The sequence below is a fragment of the Brachypodium distachyon genome, chromosome 2, assembly GCF_000005505.3.
Source record: "Brachypodium distachyon strain Bd21 chromosome 2, Brachypodium_distachyon_v3.0, whole genome shotgun sequence".
NCBI lineage: Eukaryota > Viridiplantae > Streptophyta > Magnoliopsida > Poales > Poaceae > Brachypodium > Brachypodium distachyon.
Genome location: NC_016132.3, coordinates 9,207,844 through 9,223,192, shown reverse-complemented (window position 1 = coordinate 9,223,192; position 15,349 = coordinate 9,207,844). Strand labels below are relative to the sequence as shown.

General features: G+C 46.2%; 1 protein-coding gene, 1 long non-coding RNA gene and 1 other non-coding gene across 3 annotated transcripts; 1 reads left to right on the top strand and 2 right to left on the bottom strand.

Annotated features, from left to right (window-relative positions):
• Positions 1-180: 180 nt before the first annotated feature.
• On the top strand, positions 181-2,723 carry LOC100824982 (purple acid phosphatase 15). Its single transcript, XM_003567372.4, has 7 exons — positions 181-430; positions 529-720; positions 843-1,182; positions 1,290-1,507; positions 1,930-2,120; positions 2,198-2,482; positions 2,589-2,723. The coding sequence occupies exons 1-7, from the start codon at positions 181-183 to the stop codon at positions 2,721-2,723; spliced, it is 1,611 nt and encodes a 536-aa protein (XP_003567420.1).
• Positions 2,724-9,589: 6,866 nt separating this feature from the next.
• Positions 9,590-15,137, bottom strand: LOC104582552. The gene is made up of 2 exons (XR_002963597.1): positions 13,854-15,137; positions 9,590-9,987 (listed from the first exon to the last, which is right to left on the bottom strand). It is a non-coding gene; the product is annotated as an uncharacterized LOC104582552 (long non-coding RNA).
• Positions 10,885-11,051, bottom strand: MIR9485 (microRNA MIR9485). The gene has a single exon (NR_127087.1). It is a non-coding gene; the product is annotated as a microRNA MIR9485 (primary transcript).
• Positions 15,138-15,349: the final 212 nt, after the last annotated feature.

Below are 15,349 nucleotides of genomic sequence, written 5' to 3'. Positions count from 1 at the left end.
AGTGGGCGGCGGCCCTGACATCACACAATTCCAGCTCCACTCCCAATCTTTTCTGCTCGATTCCTATAAATTTCCCTCCAACATCATCCCGATTCCATCCATGAACCACCCGCCAATCGATCTCAGCACTCACCTCGCGCCGCCCATCTGGAAATCCCCTGCGGAACCGAAGAGGACGACATGCGGCGGGGGTCGGTGCTGCTGCTGCTGCTGTTCGCGGCGGCTGCGGCTGCGGCTGCCGAGCCGGCGTCGACGCTGTCTGGTCCATCGCGGCCGGTGACGGTGCCGCTCCGGGAAGCCAGGGGCCACGCGGTGGACCTGCCGGACACGGACCCCCGGGTGCAGCGCCGGGTCACGGGCTGGGCCCCCGAGCAGATCGCCGTCGCGCTCTCCTCCGAGCCCACCTCCGCCTGGGTCTCCTGGATCACAGGTTAATAGAAGTTCACCGCACCAATTCTTTGAATCAGCTCATGGATGGATGTCAATGGCATTGAATTGATCGATTGTTTGGTGTAATTGGTTTCGCAGGGGACTTCCAGATGGGCGGCGCCGTGAAGCCGCTGGACCCCGGCACGGTCGGCAGCGTCGTGCGCTACGGCCTCGCCGCCGATTCGTTGGTCCGCGAGGCCACCGGCGACGCGCTCGTGTACAGCCAGCTCTACCCCTTCGAGGGTCTCCAGAACTACACCTCCGGCATCATCCACCACGTTCGGCTCCAAGGTGACTCCTGAGTCCTGACACTGACACCTTCCTCGATATGTCCCCCAAATTCAGTTCTGTTCTTCATCACAAAATTCACAGCTTCCACACCCAAATTCAGCAAGCTAAATTGTAATCTGCAGGGCTTCAGCCTGGGACGGAGTACTACTACCAGTGCGGTGACCCGGCCATCCCGGAGGCGATGAGCGCCGTGCACGCGTTCCGGACGGTGCCGGCCGTCGGGCCGCGGAGCTACCCCGGGAGGATCGCCGTGGTCGGGGATCTTGGGCTCACGTATAACACCACCTCCACCGTGGAGCACATGGCGAGCAACCGGCCGGACCTGGTCCTCCTCGTCGGCGACGTCAGCTACGCCAACCTGTACCTGACCAACGGCACCGGAGCAGACTGCTACTCCTGCTCCTTCGCCAAGTCGACGCCCATCCACGAGACGTACCAGCCGCGCTGGGATTACTGGGGAAGGTAGTTAACCAGGAAAACTCGAAACTTGTCTGAATACCAATCCTCGTGCAGACAGTTTGTTTGTTTGGTTGGGTGTTCCTAGCTAATTCACGACGGCGCGCGTGCAGGTACATGGAGCCTGTGACGTCGAGGACTCCGATGATGGTGGTAGAAGGGAACCATGAGATAGAGCAGCAGATCGGCAACAAGACGTTCGCGTCCTACAGTGCCCGGTTCGCGTTCCCGTCGAAAGAGAGCGAATCCTTCTCCCCTTTCTACTACTCCTTTGACGCTGGGGGGATCCATTTCATCATGCTCGCGGCCTATGCTGACTACAGTAAATCAGGTACTACATCTTGACCTGACAGTGATGACATAGTAAGCTACCTTTGGTGGATATATGATAGGATCATAGGAACACACTCATAGAAAGTCATCAACTGTCAGATCATGAAGAGTTCGGTTAGGATATCTGTAGCTTATTCTGAAACGAATCCACTACTGTGATTTATATCACCAGTGTGCTTAGCTGTTAGTCTGAACGGTAAATTGGTCCAGCATGACTAGCTTAGTGTTAATTACCTAGGACAGAAACTGATTGGGCACATATCCCAAAATATTACTGTAGGTAAGATCCAATGGTATCAAGCTCTGAAACAAATTCCGTTAGCAGACTACTTAGCTGTTTGATTGCTGATGGAAAGAAGCTGAAACTTGGTAGAGTAATTGACCTTGACTGATGCTTGTACACACAACAAATAAATCCAGGGGAGCAGTACAGATGGTTGGAGAAGGACCTGGAAAAGGTGGACAGATCGGTGACTCCTTGGCTGGTGGCCGGCTGGCACGCGCCATGGTACAGCACCTACAAGGCACATTACAGGGAAGCAGAGTGCATGAGAGTGGCCATGGAGGAGTTGCTCTACTCCTACGGCCTCGACGTCGTCTTCACCGGCCATGTAACAACTTGATCACAATCCCATGACACCGTATTGACGTATCTCAAGACTTGTCTGAACTGACGCACGATGTGCAGGTGCACGCATACGAACGTTCTAACCGGGTGTTCAACTACACGCTGGACCCGTGCGGCGCCGTGCACATCTCGGTGGGCGACGGCGGGAACCGGGAGAAGATGGCCACCACCCACGCCGACGACCCGGGGCGCTGCCCGGACCCGCTGTCCACGCCGGACGAGTTCATGGGCGGCTTCTGCGCCTTCAACTTCACCTCAGGCCCGGCGGCCGGCAGCTTCTGCTGGGACCGGCAGCCGGACTACAGCGCCTACCGAGAGAGCAGCTTCGGCCACGGCATTCTTGAGGCACGTATTACTCCATCAAAAAGAAAGGATTGGTGCTAATTAATTTTAAGAGATGATAATATATTGTTTTGGCATTGGCATGATGAGACGAAATTGGTTTATGCAGGTGAAGAACGAAACGCATGCGCTTTGGAGATGGCACAGGAACCAGGATGTGTACGGAGGTGTCGGGGATGAGATCTTCATTGTCCGGGAGCCGGACAAGTGCTTGGTCGACTCGAGCAAACGTGCATCCTATTGATCGAGGCCAAACAAATCAAGATGCTCCGATTTGTAGTATAGTTAATGTAGCTCTTAATTGCTAGCTGGTTTTGTAATTGCTCCGGTTTGTGTAATCGGACCAAATTCTCTGTTCTGTTGCAAGCTCTGATGATGATTCTTCCCCGTGCAGAATTTATAAGAAAGTCCAGGCATTGTTGTACTATTGCAGTGCGTACACACCAGGGACCAGGGTCCAATGTTTGACAAAATTTCAGTACACACAGAAATAATTTCTTATTCCCTCGTATCCTAAATTGTTGTCGAAATATTACATGTATCTAGACGCTATAAATAGATACATTCATATTTAGACAAATTGAAGTTAAGAATTTAGGATCACAGGGAGTACCTCAGAACTAGCTTCAGATTAATTTCAAAATTTCTCTGAAGTCAATGAAACTCGACCATACATCGACTGAGCGAAGGCTAGCTCCTGGCTTTGCTGAATCAAAGAACCGCCGGATCAAATGAACAGCACAAAAATTAAAAAGGATCATAGTAATAAGAAAACTTTTACAGCAGCTGTTACTTCCAACGACGATAACAAGGCAGCGAAGCAGAGCAGATGTCAACAATTAGTGGTTCCATCGATCGATCTTGACACTTTCCCCAGCTAATTAAAAAGCCCAGAAGAGATAATAGCCTTATTACTTGCCCCAAACGGCAGCCATCCAGCTGACGCTGGAACTTAATTTTGCAAAGTAAGCCCAGAAGAGATAATTTTGCTGCTACTTAAGACACTGGAATTGCATGTCGAGGCTTTGCTACAGTTGCCCGTCTTTGGGTTTGACCAAGCAAACCTGGAGGCTGATCCCATCCACAAGCAGCCCGTCGAGAGCATCGACGGCATCTTCCTGGTTTGAATGCAGCGTGGCCATGGTGACGAAGGCGATACCCTGCGAGGCGTTGGTCTTGTTGTAGCGGACCACCTCTCGCCAACCAGCGCTAAGACTATCAAGCGTTAAACAAGGGCACAGTTAATTTATTACAGACCCAAAATGAGACAGAGAAACTACATAACGAAGACTTGAGACCCCAGCTTCTCAGCATCCAGCCACAACATCACCCTAATGCACGACAACCTAAAGGAGATCTTCCAGTCTCGACGTGGGGGAAGTCACTCAGATGAAGTGGCAGCATCAGCCAGAGAAAGAGGCAAGAGGTGTTGTGCACCATCTGCCTCTTACTCAAATTTTCTCTAGTGAGGAACTGAGGATCTTATTGTGAAAAACTAGCCACAGGAAGGTTTTGACCCTAGGGGGTTCCAAACTGATTGAACGGACACATGAGTCATTCCTCTGAAGTTAACCACCCCATATAAAGATTTAGTGTTGTAAATGCTACTGCTATGCAGCTGCCAGACCAGCTGATCGGGCCCTGAGAAAGAGTTACATGGGACATGATAGCCACTAGTTCATACCACAGCTGCATGAGGTATGCATCAAAACCTCTCCTAAAGGTGAGCTTTATGTCCACCCCATCCCAAATCTCATGCACAATTTTGTTCTGTTCATTACAAATGAAGTAGATATCCTAAAATTGCACGGCTAGGCTAGAGCCTCCTATCGTCCTCCCAAAACTTCACACTTTTGCCATTTCCAATCTTCCAAATATAACCCAACTTTGCAGCTTGAGCTGCCCAAAGCACCCCTTTCTAGAAAGGAGAAGCATTCTGAGCAGTACAAGAAAAAATGTCAGGCAAGGTGATATTTCCTATGAGCAGTTGTGGGCCATGTGGGAATTGATTTCCTTAATGGTCCACTTTGGGAATTTGATGACAAACAAAAAGTAAGTTGGGATGTTGGCAAGACAAGATTTTAGTAGAGCAAGTTTCCCCCGTGACAGAGGAGCTTCCCTCTCCAGCCTGCCACTCTTTTGATCACTTTGTTAATAACAGGTTGCAAATCTTCATTTCTCAATTTACCACGGTGTAAAGGCACACCTAGAAACTTCATGGACCATTCTCCTAACTTACAGCCTAAAGATTGGACAAAAGATCTAGCATTATCATCCATTCCCACAAAGTAGAGATCACTCTTATGAAAGTTAATTTTCATACCAGAAAGTTGTTCAAAAAGTGACAGTAACCACTTAAGGTTTTGAGCTCTAGGGAGATCACATTGCAAGAACAGGAGGGTATCATCTGCACACTGCAGACTACCACACCCTCAGGTTGTATAGCTGGCATCAGACCAGCAATAAACTGAAGAGAGGCAGCTTTCATCAAATTTTTTTGTAAAAACAACAGCCACCAGATTAAAAGGATTGGAAACAAAGGGTCCCCTGTCTAAACCCTGCCATCCCTATCATTAACTCTCACACCAACTGATCCTTTAAGGAGACAGTCAATCATGTTCTCCATTTGGTGCTAAATCCCCTTTGTTGCAGCATGGTGTTGCCCGTTTAGTTTGGGCCCATCAATATCGATCTCATGCATGTACTCGACGTTCTAAAAAAAAAAAGAATGCATCTACTCGGCTGCCAAAGAAAATGGTGGCGGTGCTTCACCGTGGAATACATCATCCTCGTATCCAACTCGCAAGGAAAACAAAGATCGTGAATACCAAATATTGAAAATTCCGACGGAATACACATCGTTGTCATGTCCAAAATTGATAAGAAAAACGAAGATCGAGTAACTAAATAGGAGCTTTTGTGATCAATGTCCTTTATTTTTCAATTTTTCAACTACACATGTACCTTCGCTTTCTCCTGTAGCAGTAGCTGTAGCAAGAGTGTAAGAGTGTATTCTAGTTGTTTCTTGATAGAAGCTAGCCTAGTTTTGAAAAGCAGACCGGTGATCGAACCGGTCGAGCCTCCGGTTCACCGGTCTGACAAGTGGCAACCTATAAGGAAAATGAACTTTCTACATATTTACAACTTGCAAGTGGATGTATTGACTACCGTGTGGCTCCGTGGGATGCTAAGTGGGAGGTCCTGGGATCAATTCCCATGCAGCAATTATATTTTTATTCTAAAAATGAGGCCCATTATGTCAATAGCTCGAGGCACATTAAAGCGAAGGTCCATAGGACGGTCGAACCGCACCCGGTTTTCACTTGTTCACGCGAAAATCGGTGGTCCGACCAGAATATTCCGGTTCGCTTGCTTGCCTGGTCCAGTGCGCTTAATAGATCGGCGAGGCCTCCGGTTTCAGTTTTGTCCGGTTCAACCGCCGGTCCGGTCCGGTTCCCTAAACTAGGATGTCAAGACATTCATGTAGGTCTTGTGCAAATTCAGTTGAACTGCTGAACCAGCAATTAGTGTTGTCACATTCAAATTTAGATATAAATACGAGTATTCCTCGGTCCAACAAGAATGTCTCAACTTTGACTAAATTTAAATGCATCTATAATGGTCCCTAAACACAGCCCCTAAAACATCAAATGGGGGCTGGCCCCAACTATCAGGGGCTCAAAATTTGGTACCATCTCCAGCAAGACCCCCTATTACAGCCCCAATTTCAACAAAAATCCATCCAATTCAACAAACATCACCTAAATACAACAAATTTAGTCTAAATTCAACCAAAATCCAGTCAATTTCAATCAAGCCGACTCGACGGACGACAGCCACGGCCGCGGGATGGACGCCGGCGAGGCTGCAGTGGAGGAGGGGCTGGATGTGCGCGGCCACTGGAGGGGCTAGACGTGCAGCGAGGCCGCGGTGGAGGTTGAGGATGAGGTCGGCGCTGGCCGCGATGGAGGAAGCCGGCGACTGTGCGGGGCTGGAGGAGCCAGCCGCTGTGGAAGAGGGCGGCCGCGGCCGTCGCCGCGGAGAGGAGGCCGACGGCCACGGTGTGGGAGGCGGCCCGCCGCGAAGGAGGAGGCCCTCGTCCGCGGTGTGGGAGGCGGCCCAACGCAGAGGAGGTGGATCCCCGGCGGCCCGGCGCTGGAAAAGGAGGCGGATCCCGGCGGCCGACGATGTGCGCGGAGGAGACGAATCTAGACGCAGTGGAAGCAGCCGCGCGAGGGGAGAAGAAGGGAATCTAGGGAGTAGGAGCACCTACTTGTCTGTGGGGACGGGGGGCTCCAAAAAATTTGGGGCCTTGCTGGGCCAAGTTTTCTGGCCTCAAGCCCCAAATTTATTATCTATTATACTATCTATTAAATTAGAGTCGGTGCTGATGGTACGATCGTCGCCGTAGGTTAACATTACTATCTATTAAATTGGAGTTGGTGGTGATGGTACAGTCGCGGTCGTCGCCGTAGGTTAACTTCGTTAAAATTACAACCAATATACAACTGCTGGTTATTTTCTTTTCATCCAGTTAAAATTACAACCAATATGCCACTGTCCGTTATTTTTTTTCCTTCAGTTTTTTTTCATGAATTTTCCTACTCCATCTTACAACCGACGCCACCACACCTGTATGCCGACCTCGACAGCGCCATGAGTTGCTTACATAGAAAATAAAAATAAATAGTTTGTGATTTTATTGACCCGAAGCAACGCGCGGGCACACCTGCTAGTCAGGGCTCTGCTGGACATGCTCTAATTCATGTCTAGATCCTAGTTTTGAAAACCAGACCGGTGATCGAACCGGTCGAGCCTCCGGTTCATCGGTCTGACCAGTGGTTCGCAACGTATAAGTAAAATGAACTTCCTACATATTCACAACGTGCAAGTGGATGTATTGGCTACCGTGCGGATCCGTGGGACGCTAAGTGGAAGGTCCTGGGATTGATTCCCACGCAACACTTGTATTTTTACTCTAAAAATGAGGCCCATTATGTCAATAGCTTGAAGCCCATTAAAGCGAAGGCCCATAGGGCGGTCGAACCAGACCCAGTTTTCACCGGTTCACGCGGAAATCGGCCCAGAAATATTCCGGTTCGCTTGCTTGTCCGGTCCAGTGCGCTTAATAGATCGGCGAGGCCTCCGGTTCCGGTTTTGTCCGGTTCAACCGCGGTTCGGTCCGGTTCCCTAAACTAGGCTGTCAGGACATGTAGGTCTCGTGCAAATTCAGTTGAACTGCTGAACCAGCAATTGGTGTTGTCACATTCAATTTTAGATATAAATACTAGTATTCCTCCATCCAACAAAGGATGTCTCAACTTTGACTAAATTTGAATGCATCTATACACTAAGTCATGTCTAGATCCTAGTTTTGAAAACCGGACCGGTGATCGAACCGGTCGAGCCTCCGGTTCACCCGTTGACCAGTCTGACCAGTGGTTCGCCGGTTCAACCTGCGGTTTGCAACCTATAAGTAAAATGATCTTCCTACATATTCAAGACGTGCAAGTGGATGTAATTGCTACCGTGCGGCTCCGTGGGACGCTAAGTGGGAGGTCCTAGGATCGATTCCCACGCGGCACTTGTATTTTTACTCTAAAAATGAGGCCCATTATGTCAACAACTCGAAGCCCATTAAAGCGAAGGCCCATAGGGTGGTCGAACCGCACCCTGATTTCACCGGTTCATGCGAAAATCAACGGTCCGACCGGAAATATTCCAGTTTGCTTGCTTGTCCGGTCCAGTGCGCTTAATAGATCGGCGAGGCCTCCGGTTCCGGTTTGTCCCGTTCAACCACCGGTCCGGTCCGGTTCCCTAAACTAGGGTCTAGATACATCCAAATTTTAACAAACTTAAGACATGTTTTGTTGGACGGATGGAGTATTCACTTTCACACTCACAGTTTTTTAGAAATTGTGACACAAATAGATAGTTCGAAACTTAGGGAATTGTGCAAAATGTGAAAATTAGGAGCTGCTCACTTGGCAGCAAACTGGTTGAATTTAATGCTTAAAGTCCATGTCATTCTCAAACACTATGTTCACATTTCCCAGGCAACCAATACCGAAACTTGGAGCTATGTCAAGTCAGTGAAAAACAAGATCCATTCATATCATTAAGTTCAAAAATAAAAGTGAAACTCCAGATTCTTTTACCTTGTCAAAGTATTTCTCAATCATGATACATCTGAACACAATCAAAGTAGAAAGTACAAAGATACTACTTCCGTTTTATAATTCTTGTCAAAATATCACATGTATCTAAACACTTTTTAGGAATAGATACATCCATTTTTGGGCAAATTTGAGACAAGAATTATGAAACGGATGGAGTATATGGTTGTGACTTCACATTAAGCAGCTTGAAGCAATACATGATTGCACTTCAAGCAATATATTTTGAAAATTGCATAAAGTAACAAAGGAACTGCTGCTATAAACCAGAAAGTTATTTCTTAAAATGAATCCCTTTTTTTTGGGAAGAAACTACTGCTTTAAAACAGAAAGTAGCACACAAACCCGCAAAAAAGAAGTAGCACGCAAGGAAAAAAAGCACCCAGCATACATACGTACATTACTCAAGAGTACAATATCCTAAGAGTGGTGTTCATTTTGTATATTCAACAAGCTGGATTGATTCAACATACTGGATTGATTGCCAATATGTATTTTGCAATCATAAAAATGCCGGCTCCTTTCCATCGCTTTACAGTATATGCTCAAGATAGAGACAATACAGAAGCATACTTGTGTAATGATTCTGGCGACACAAAGAGGAAATGAAGCACATTTTTTTACAAATCTGGTTTGGTTTAAGATCAATAGAGCTATCTTTTTATTCTAAATTTTTATACATGACAGTTTCTGTAAGCACTGATGTCCAGATAAAGGCATGGTAAAACAGAACTTAATCATTGGATTAATTACATCATCTTTCTGGAGCTCAGAGACTGTCTGAGCCATGAGATGGATCTGGAGAGTAACTATTGTGATGGATTATGAAAGAAGCCAGATGAGACTTGGCTGGCTGGCTCAGGCAGGTTGAACAGGGACCAAGGGAAAGACAATAATTATCCTAATACCTTTAATATGTGCTGTGAAGAAATAATAAAAGGAACTGATGCATCACACAAATAACACCTCAGTGCTCTAAATACATTCCTTTCTGACTATTGTATTCTGGTAATTCTAATACATAGTTGATTGAATATCTGGGTGTTGCTATGTCTATTATGAACAACAATGTAAATACAATATCCACTGTCGATCAACAGTAGGCCAGCAGGAGATCCTGAGAACAGATACGCCTGAAGAAAAAACAGTCACTTAATTGACCAGAAGAATCGGTGAGGTTTTATGGAACTACCAGAAGTGACAGATGCAGCTCTCAATCCAGCCACCCAGTGCTTTCGCCAAATGTTGCTTTTGAACCAGAGCTTGCCGACGTCATACCTTGTTTTCCTTCACGGCTATTTGTTAACTACTCCTCTGAACTCTTGACAAGATCTGCACACACAATCAAGATGAGCCAAACAGATTCTGCACAAAGTTAAATGTAACAAGTTTAAGCAAGAGATTATACAGTTAATTAAAACTACACGCTTCACAGGCTACATCATACGGCATAGAGGGAGCTTTAACTCCGAGTGAATGCAGTTTCCTTCTCTATGGAGGAATCAACGTTGAGAAAGCTCCTGAGATTCAACCTACATAAATAAAGAGCAGGAAAAAGAGCCTTGCAATTGGGCAGGAGGGAAGAAGAGAGGAAGAGGCCTAACCTATTGCTCACCGTAGCTCTTCCAGGTCCTCTTTGTTCCATTTTTTTGCAGGAAGCAAGAGGAGAGCAGGGGAGAGGAGCACCAGACTTTTTAGCCTTCCACGCGGACGAAACAAAAACTAATACAACCAACTATAATCTCCTTGGTATTCGAGATAAAACTAATATGACCTATAAATTGGGATGGAGGGAGTACTTCATTTGCAGATGCATTATCCAAAGTCAGGAAAAACATTTTCTTGTCAAAAAACCATCTGTTTATGCTTGCAAAAAAATGTATCCGACATGTTTAAGACCGGTGTGCTGCCCTTCTAGGTGCATGAAACTGATAATCCTATTCTGAAGATTACGGTCCTCATCAATCCAGTGGATAGGGACACATATCCTTTGTCCATAAGTCCATTTCTGTGGAAAATCGATTGTTGACAATTTTCAAATGGTCATATTATTTTTCCTTTTTCTTCTACAAATATGGCCATGATATCCTTTGTAACAATGGTGCGGCTCTTCATGGTAAAGATGGGGCGCAGGCTTTTGATGAACTCAATGAAATACTCATGCTCAGAAAAAAATAAAAGGAGTACTCAAGCATAATTATTTCCATATAAAGTTCTTAGCGAGACATCTGGATCATACTTATAAGGTGTAGGAGTTGCAACAGTTTCACCGACCTTCTCAAACTTCCAAAATAGGAACCACTTGAAGACACACAACATAATTCCTGGTCACCAGCAGTTCAAGTTTGAAAAGGTCGTTGAAATTGTTGCAACTCCTACACGTCATAAGTGTGATCCTGATGTCTACTGGTAGTTATTCTATATGGAAATAATTATGCATGAGTAGCCCTTTATAATTTTTTAGCATGAGTATTTCATTGAGTTAGAAAAAAAAAACATACGCCCCACGTTTCCTACGAAGAGCTGCATCACTATTAGAAAGGATACTATGTCCATATTTGTAGAAGAAAAGGAAAAACTATAGTATGAGCATTTGAAAACTGTCAAACCAGAACAAAGGATCTGTGTGTCACTATCCACTGGGTTTATGAGGGCTGTAATCTTTAGAAGAGGATAATCGGTTCCATGCAACTATAAGGAAGGCACACCGATTCAACAAACCAGTGCCCTAAAAGGTGCCTTTTATTGCACAAAAGCTTTTGAGAGGCTACACAATCTTCACAAGAAAAGGTATGCAAAGGTATTACTCACAGAGGTTGAAACATGGCAAAAACACTTTGAAAATGCTTGGAGAGGTTCAACGATGTTACAGACTTGTTGTCATGTACTTCATATCCAACTGCCAACTTATTTTGGCATCTTGGCTATTACCAGTGGGCTGCCAGTTACGTATGTACCTTGTACTTTATATAAACCAGTACTCCCTCCATTCCACAATGCATGATGGTTGTAGAAACAGTTTCTGTTCTTTACCACTAGTAAATAAAAGGATGAAAACAGAACATACAAAATAGAGTGTACTAGGTGCAGCAGCAATCGTGTCAATGGAAAATCTCGAAATGCATATAGATAGTATAGTGCTGCAATTCATAACTAATTTAGACCAGAAAGTAGTGGTGAGAACTGAGCAGGTGCTATTAGAAGGTCATCAAATTTGTTGTGAACCGCTGCATCCGTTCGAGTAGCTAATGGAAGTTAGGATTAGCAATTTGTATTAGTAATTAATTAATCATACATTAGGGGTTAAGATTGTACAAAACATTATTGGGACACAACTGTATGTAAAGGTGTCTCCTCAATTGTAATGATGCCAATGCATCCCCTCGTAGGGTATATTCATACCCTGTGGTAATAATAAACACACAATTCTCATTCTAATCAAAACACGTTATCAACACTTTGTTTCTACCGTGAGCGCATGAAGAGAAGAAGGAAATGTAAGAATGGCAGGGCATCTCGCTCAAGCCTTCGTAAGGTTCATCCTCAAGGAAGCCCGTACCGCAACTTACCGTCGCCGCCGCGTCTTCAACGTTCGTCGCCGTCGAGTTGCTGCTGCCGTTCATCGCCGTCAAGTTGCTGCTGTTGTTCGTCGCCGTCGACTTGCTGCTACCGGTGTTGGCCTCCGTCAGCGCCGGGCTTGCCGTCATCATGCTCGCTGTCGTCACCAGCGTTGTGCAACTCCTCTGCGTCCCGAAATCATCAACGGACCACCGCCACTGACGCCTCCGCATATGCCTTCATCAACGCCGACATGCGAAGATGTTGTCCCTCCAGGATACGGTCCAGTGGCGCTGGAACGAACTCCAACCCAGAAGCCCAACGCCTCCTTAACTGGTTCATCTCTGCAATGGCGGCTCACCGCCTCGATCTGCTTGCGGGAGCATGGAACCCGGACCTACTCGGCTTCACCGCGGCGGCGCCCTCCGGCGACGCCTCGGCCTCCGCAACCTCATGGCGATCTCCTCTTGCGCGGGAGGGCCAGCCACCCCTTGAAGGCAGCAACAGCGCAGTGCAGCCTGGCGGTGGAGACAAGCGATGGCGGCATGGACTGGATTGGAGGCGGCGGCAGTTGGGAAAACCTACGCGACCGCACGCACGAAGACTCCAGTTATGACCAATCTCCTCCGCATGGGCCTGCTGGGCCAAAAGGCCGACTGTGCCTCCATCATGAAACAACGATTTGAAGTTTAGGCATTATATTTCCGGGCATTTGCGAATCAGCTCCGTAGATTAAATATTAAGTTATTGACTGTTGTGTATTTATTCGTCCTAGTATCTGAGTTTGTTCATAATTTTGCCATGTACAATAATGTATTGTAGTCTTGTCTTACAGACCATATTGCATCTCAGAATTTTGTTTTTAGTATTGTAATAGTAGAATAAATACACATACATTGTGTAGATTTGCCTGCATATTCTATTACATGCGATTTAGTACAACAACTATCCTTTGCATTAAGAATTACATTCCCTTGCAAATTCTCACCAGATACGTGAACACAATTCCACTAAAATGTGACTACCCAGGTTTATATTTTGGATCACAAGGTGATAATGTTTATAGCACTGTGTGGTCTACATTATACCATATTTGAATAATGAGTACCTTCAACGTGCTCTCCTCAATATTTTAAATAAGCATACGCACAAGGTAGTATTTTTAGCGAATCTTTGCACGTACTACCGTGAGATCTACACCAAATCGGTAGAGCACGTTGAAAGTAGTCATTATTCCAATATGGTATAATGTAGACCGCACAGTGATATAAAAATTATCACCTTGCGATCCAAAATATATACCTGGGTAGTCACATTTTAGTGGAAATGTGTTCACGTAAGTGGCGAGAATTTGCAAGGGAGTGTAATTCTTAATGCAAAAGATAGTTGTTGTACTAGAACACATGTAATAGAATATTCAGAGGCAAATCTACACAATGTATATGTATTTATTCTACTATTACAATACTAAAAACATAATTCTTAGATGTAATATGGTTTGTAATACAAGCCTACAATACAGTACATGACGTAATCATGAACAAAGTCAGGAACTAGGACAAATAAATACACATAAGTCAATAACTTAATAGTTAAACTACAGGGCTGATTCGCAAATGCCCGGAAATATAGAGGCTAACCTGCAAATCGACGTTTCCTTGATGGAGGCATAGTCGTCCTTTTGGCCCAGCAGGCCCATGCGGAGGAGATCGATCAAAACTGGAGTCTTCGTGCGTGTGGTCGGGTAGGTTTTCCCAACCGCCGCCGCCTCCAGTCCACGCCGACATCGCTTGTCTCTACCGCTGCTGTCTTCAAGGGGTGGCTGACCCTCCCGCGCTAGAGGGCGCCACGAGGTTGCGGCCTGGGGGCACCGCGGAGGGGTTCCCGACGTTGAAGTTGAGTGCAGCCGGGTTCCACCCGCCCACGTATAGATCGGGGCGTTACGTCGCCATCGCTGAGGCGAACCAGTTCAGGAGGCGTCGGGTTTGGAGTTTGTGCCGACGCCACTAGACCGTATCCTGGAGGAACATCATCTTCAGATGTCGGCACCGGCGATGGCAGACGCGGAGGCGTTGGTGGCGGTGGCGGTGGTCCGTCGATGATTTCTGGACGCAGAGTTGCACGGCGCTGATGATGACGGCGAGCCCGACTCTGACGGAGGCCAACGCTGGGAGCAGCAAGCCAACGGCGACGAACGGCAATAACATGTCGACGAAGATGAATGGCAGCAACAACTCCCGGCGACGAATGTTGAAGACGTGATGGCGACGGTAAGTTGCGGTATGGGCTTCCTTGAGGATGGACCTTACGAAGGCTTGAGCGGGTTGAGCGAGATGTCCCGCCATTCTTACCTTTCCTTCTTCTCTTCATCAGACATTAAGTAGAACAAAGTCCTTCGGAGTATTATGTAATTCAGACATAATATTGTATTGTATTGTGTGATTCAGACATAATATGTGATACATTATGTAATTTAGACATAATATTGTAATATAAATACTTTATATGTATTTACACTGAGTAATATGAATAAGTTTTATTCTAAAATATTCTTTCTCTTATAGAACTATATGGGAAACAATCTGATGGAGGAAGAACTATGTTAATTAATCATGCATTAGCGGTTAAGATTGTACAGTACAAAACATTACTGGGACACAACTATTTGTAAAGGTGTCTCCTCAATTGTAACGATGCCAAGGCATCCCCTCAATAATAAACACACAGTTACAATTTTAATCAAAACAAAATTAAACACATCCTACCCTACCATCTCAACATAGTTCAAGTCTCGATATTGATTAGCCTACCCAAGCCACCGAATTGACACAACACACATTGATTTTGATCCAAACGAAGAACAGTCTACACGATACAACGGAGAAGAGAACAAATACCGAAAAGCTTGCTTGCTTGCCCGTGAGTGAGTAGGGAGCGTGAGGAACTGCGGAGAGAACGGGACGGCAGTCGAGAGTGCAGACGATGGAGAGATCCAGGATAATGCGATGGCCGGTGGTCGGTGGAGCAGAGCAGGGGACTGGGGAGAATGGCGGCGGCGCCCGGGCGGCCGCGTAATAACCTAAGACGCGGGCTCACACGAAGCCCAGCCGAACATATTCTTGGAAGCCCAATCTCC

Coding starts and splice junctions, on each gene's coding strand:
- LOC100824982 (XM_003567372.4), top strand. CDS start 181: ATGCGGCGGGGGTCGGTGCTGCTGCTGCTGCTGTTCGCGGCGGCTGCG. Junction 431..528: donor CTGGGTCTCCTGGATCACAG/GTTAATAGAAGT, acceptor TTGGTTTCGCAG/GGGACTTCCAGATGGGCGGC. Junction 1,508..1,929: donor TGCTGACTACAGTAAATCAG/GTACTACATCTT, acceptor AAATAAATCCAG/GGGAGCAGTACAGATGGTTG.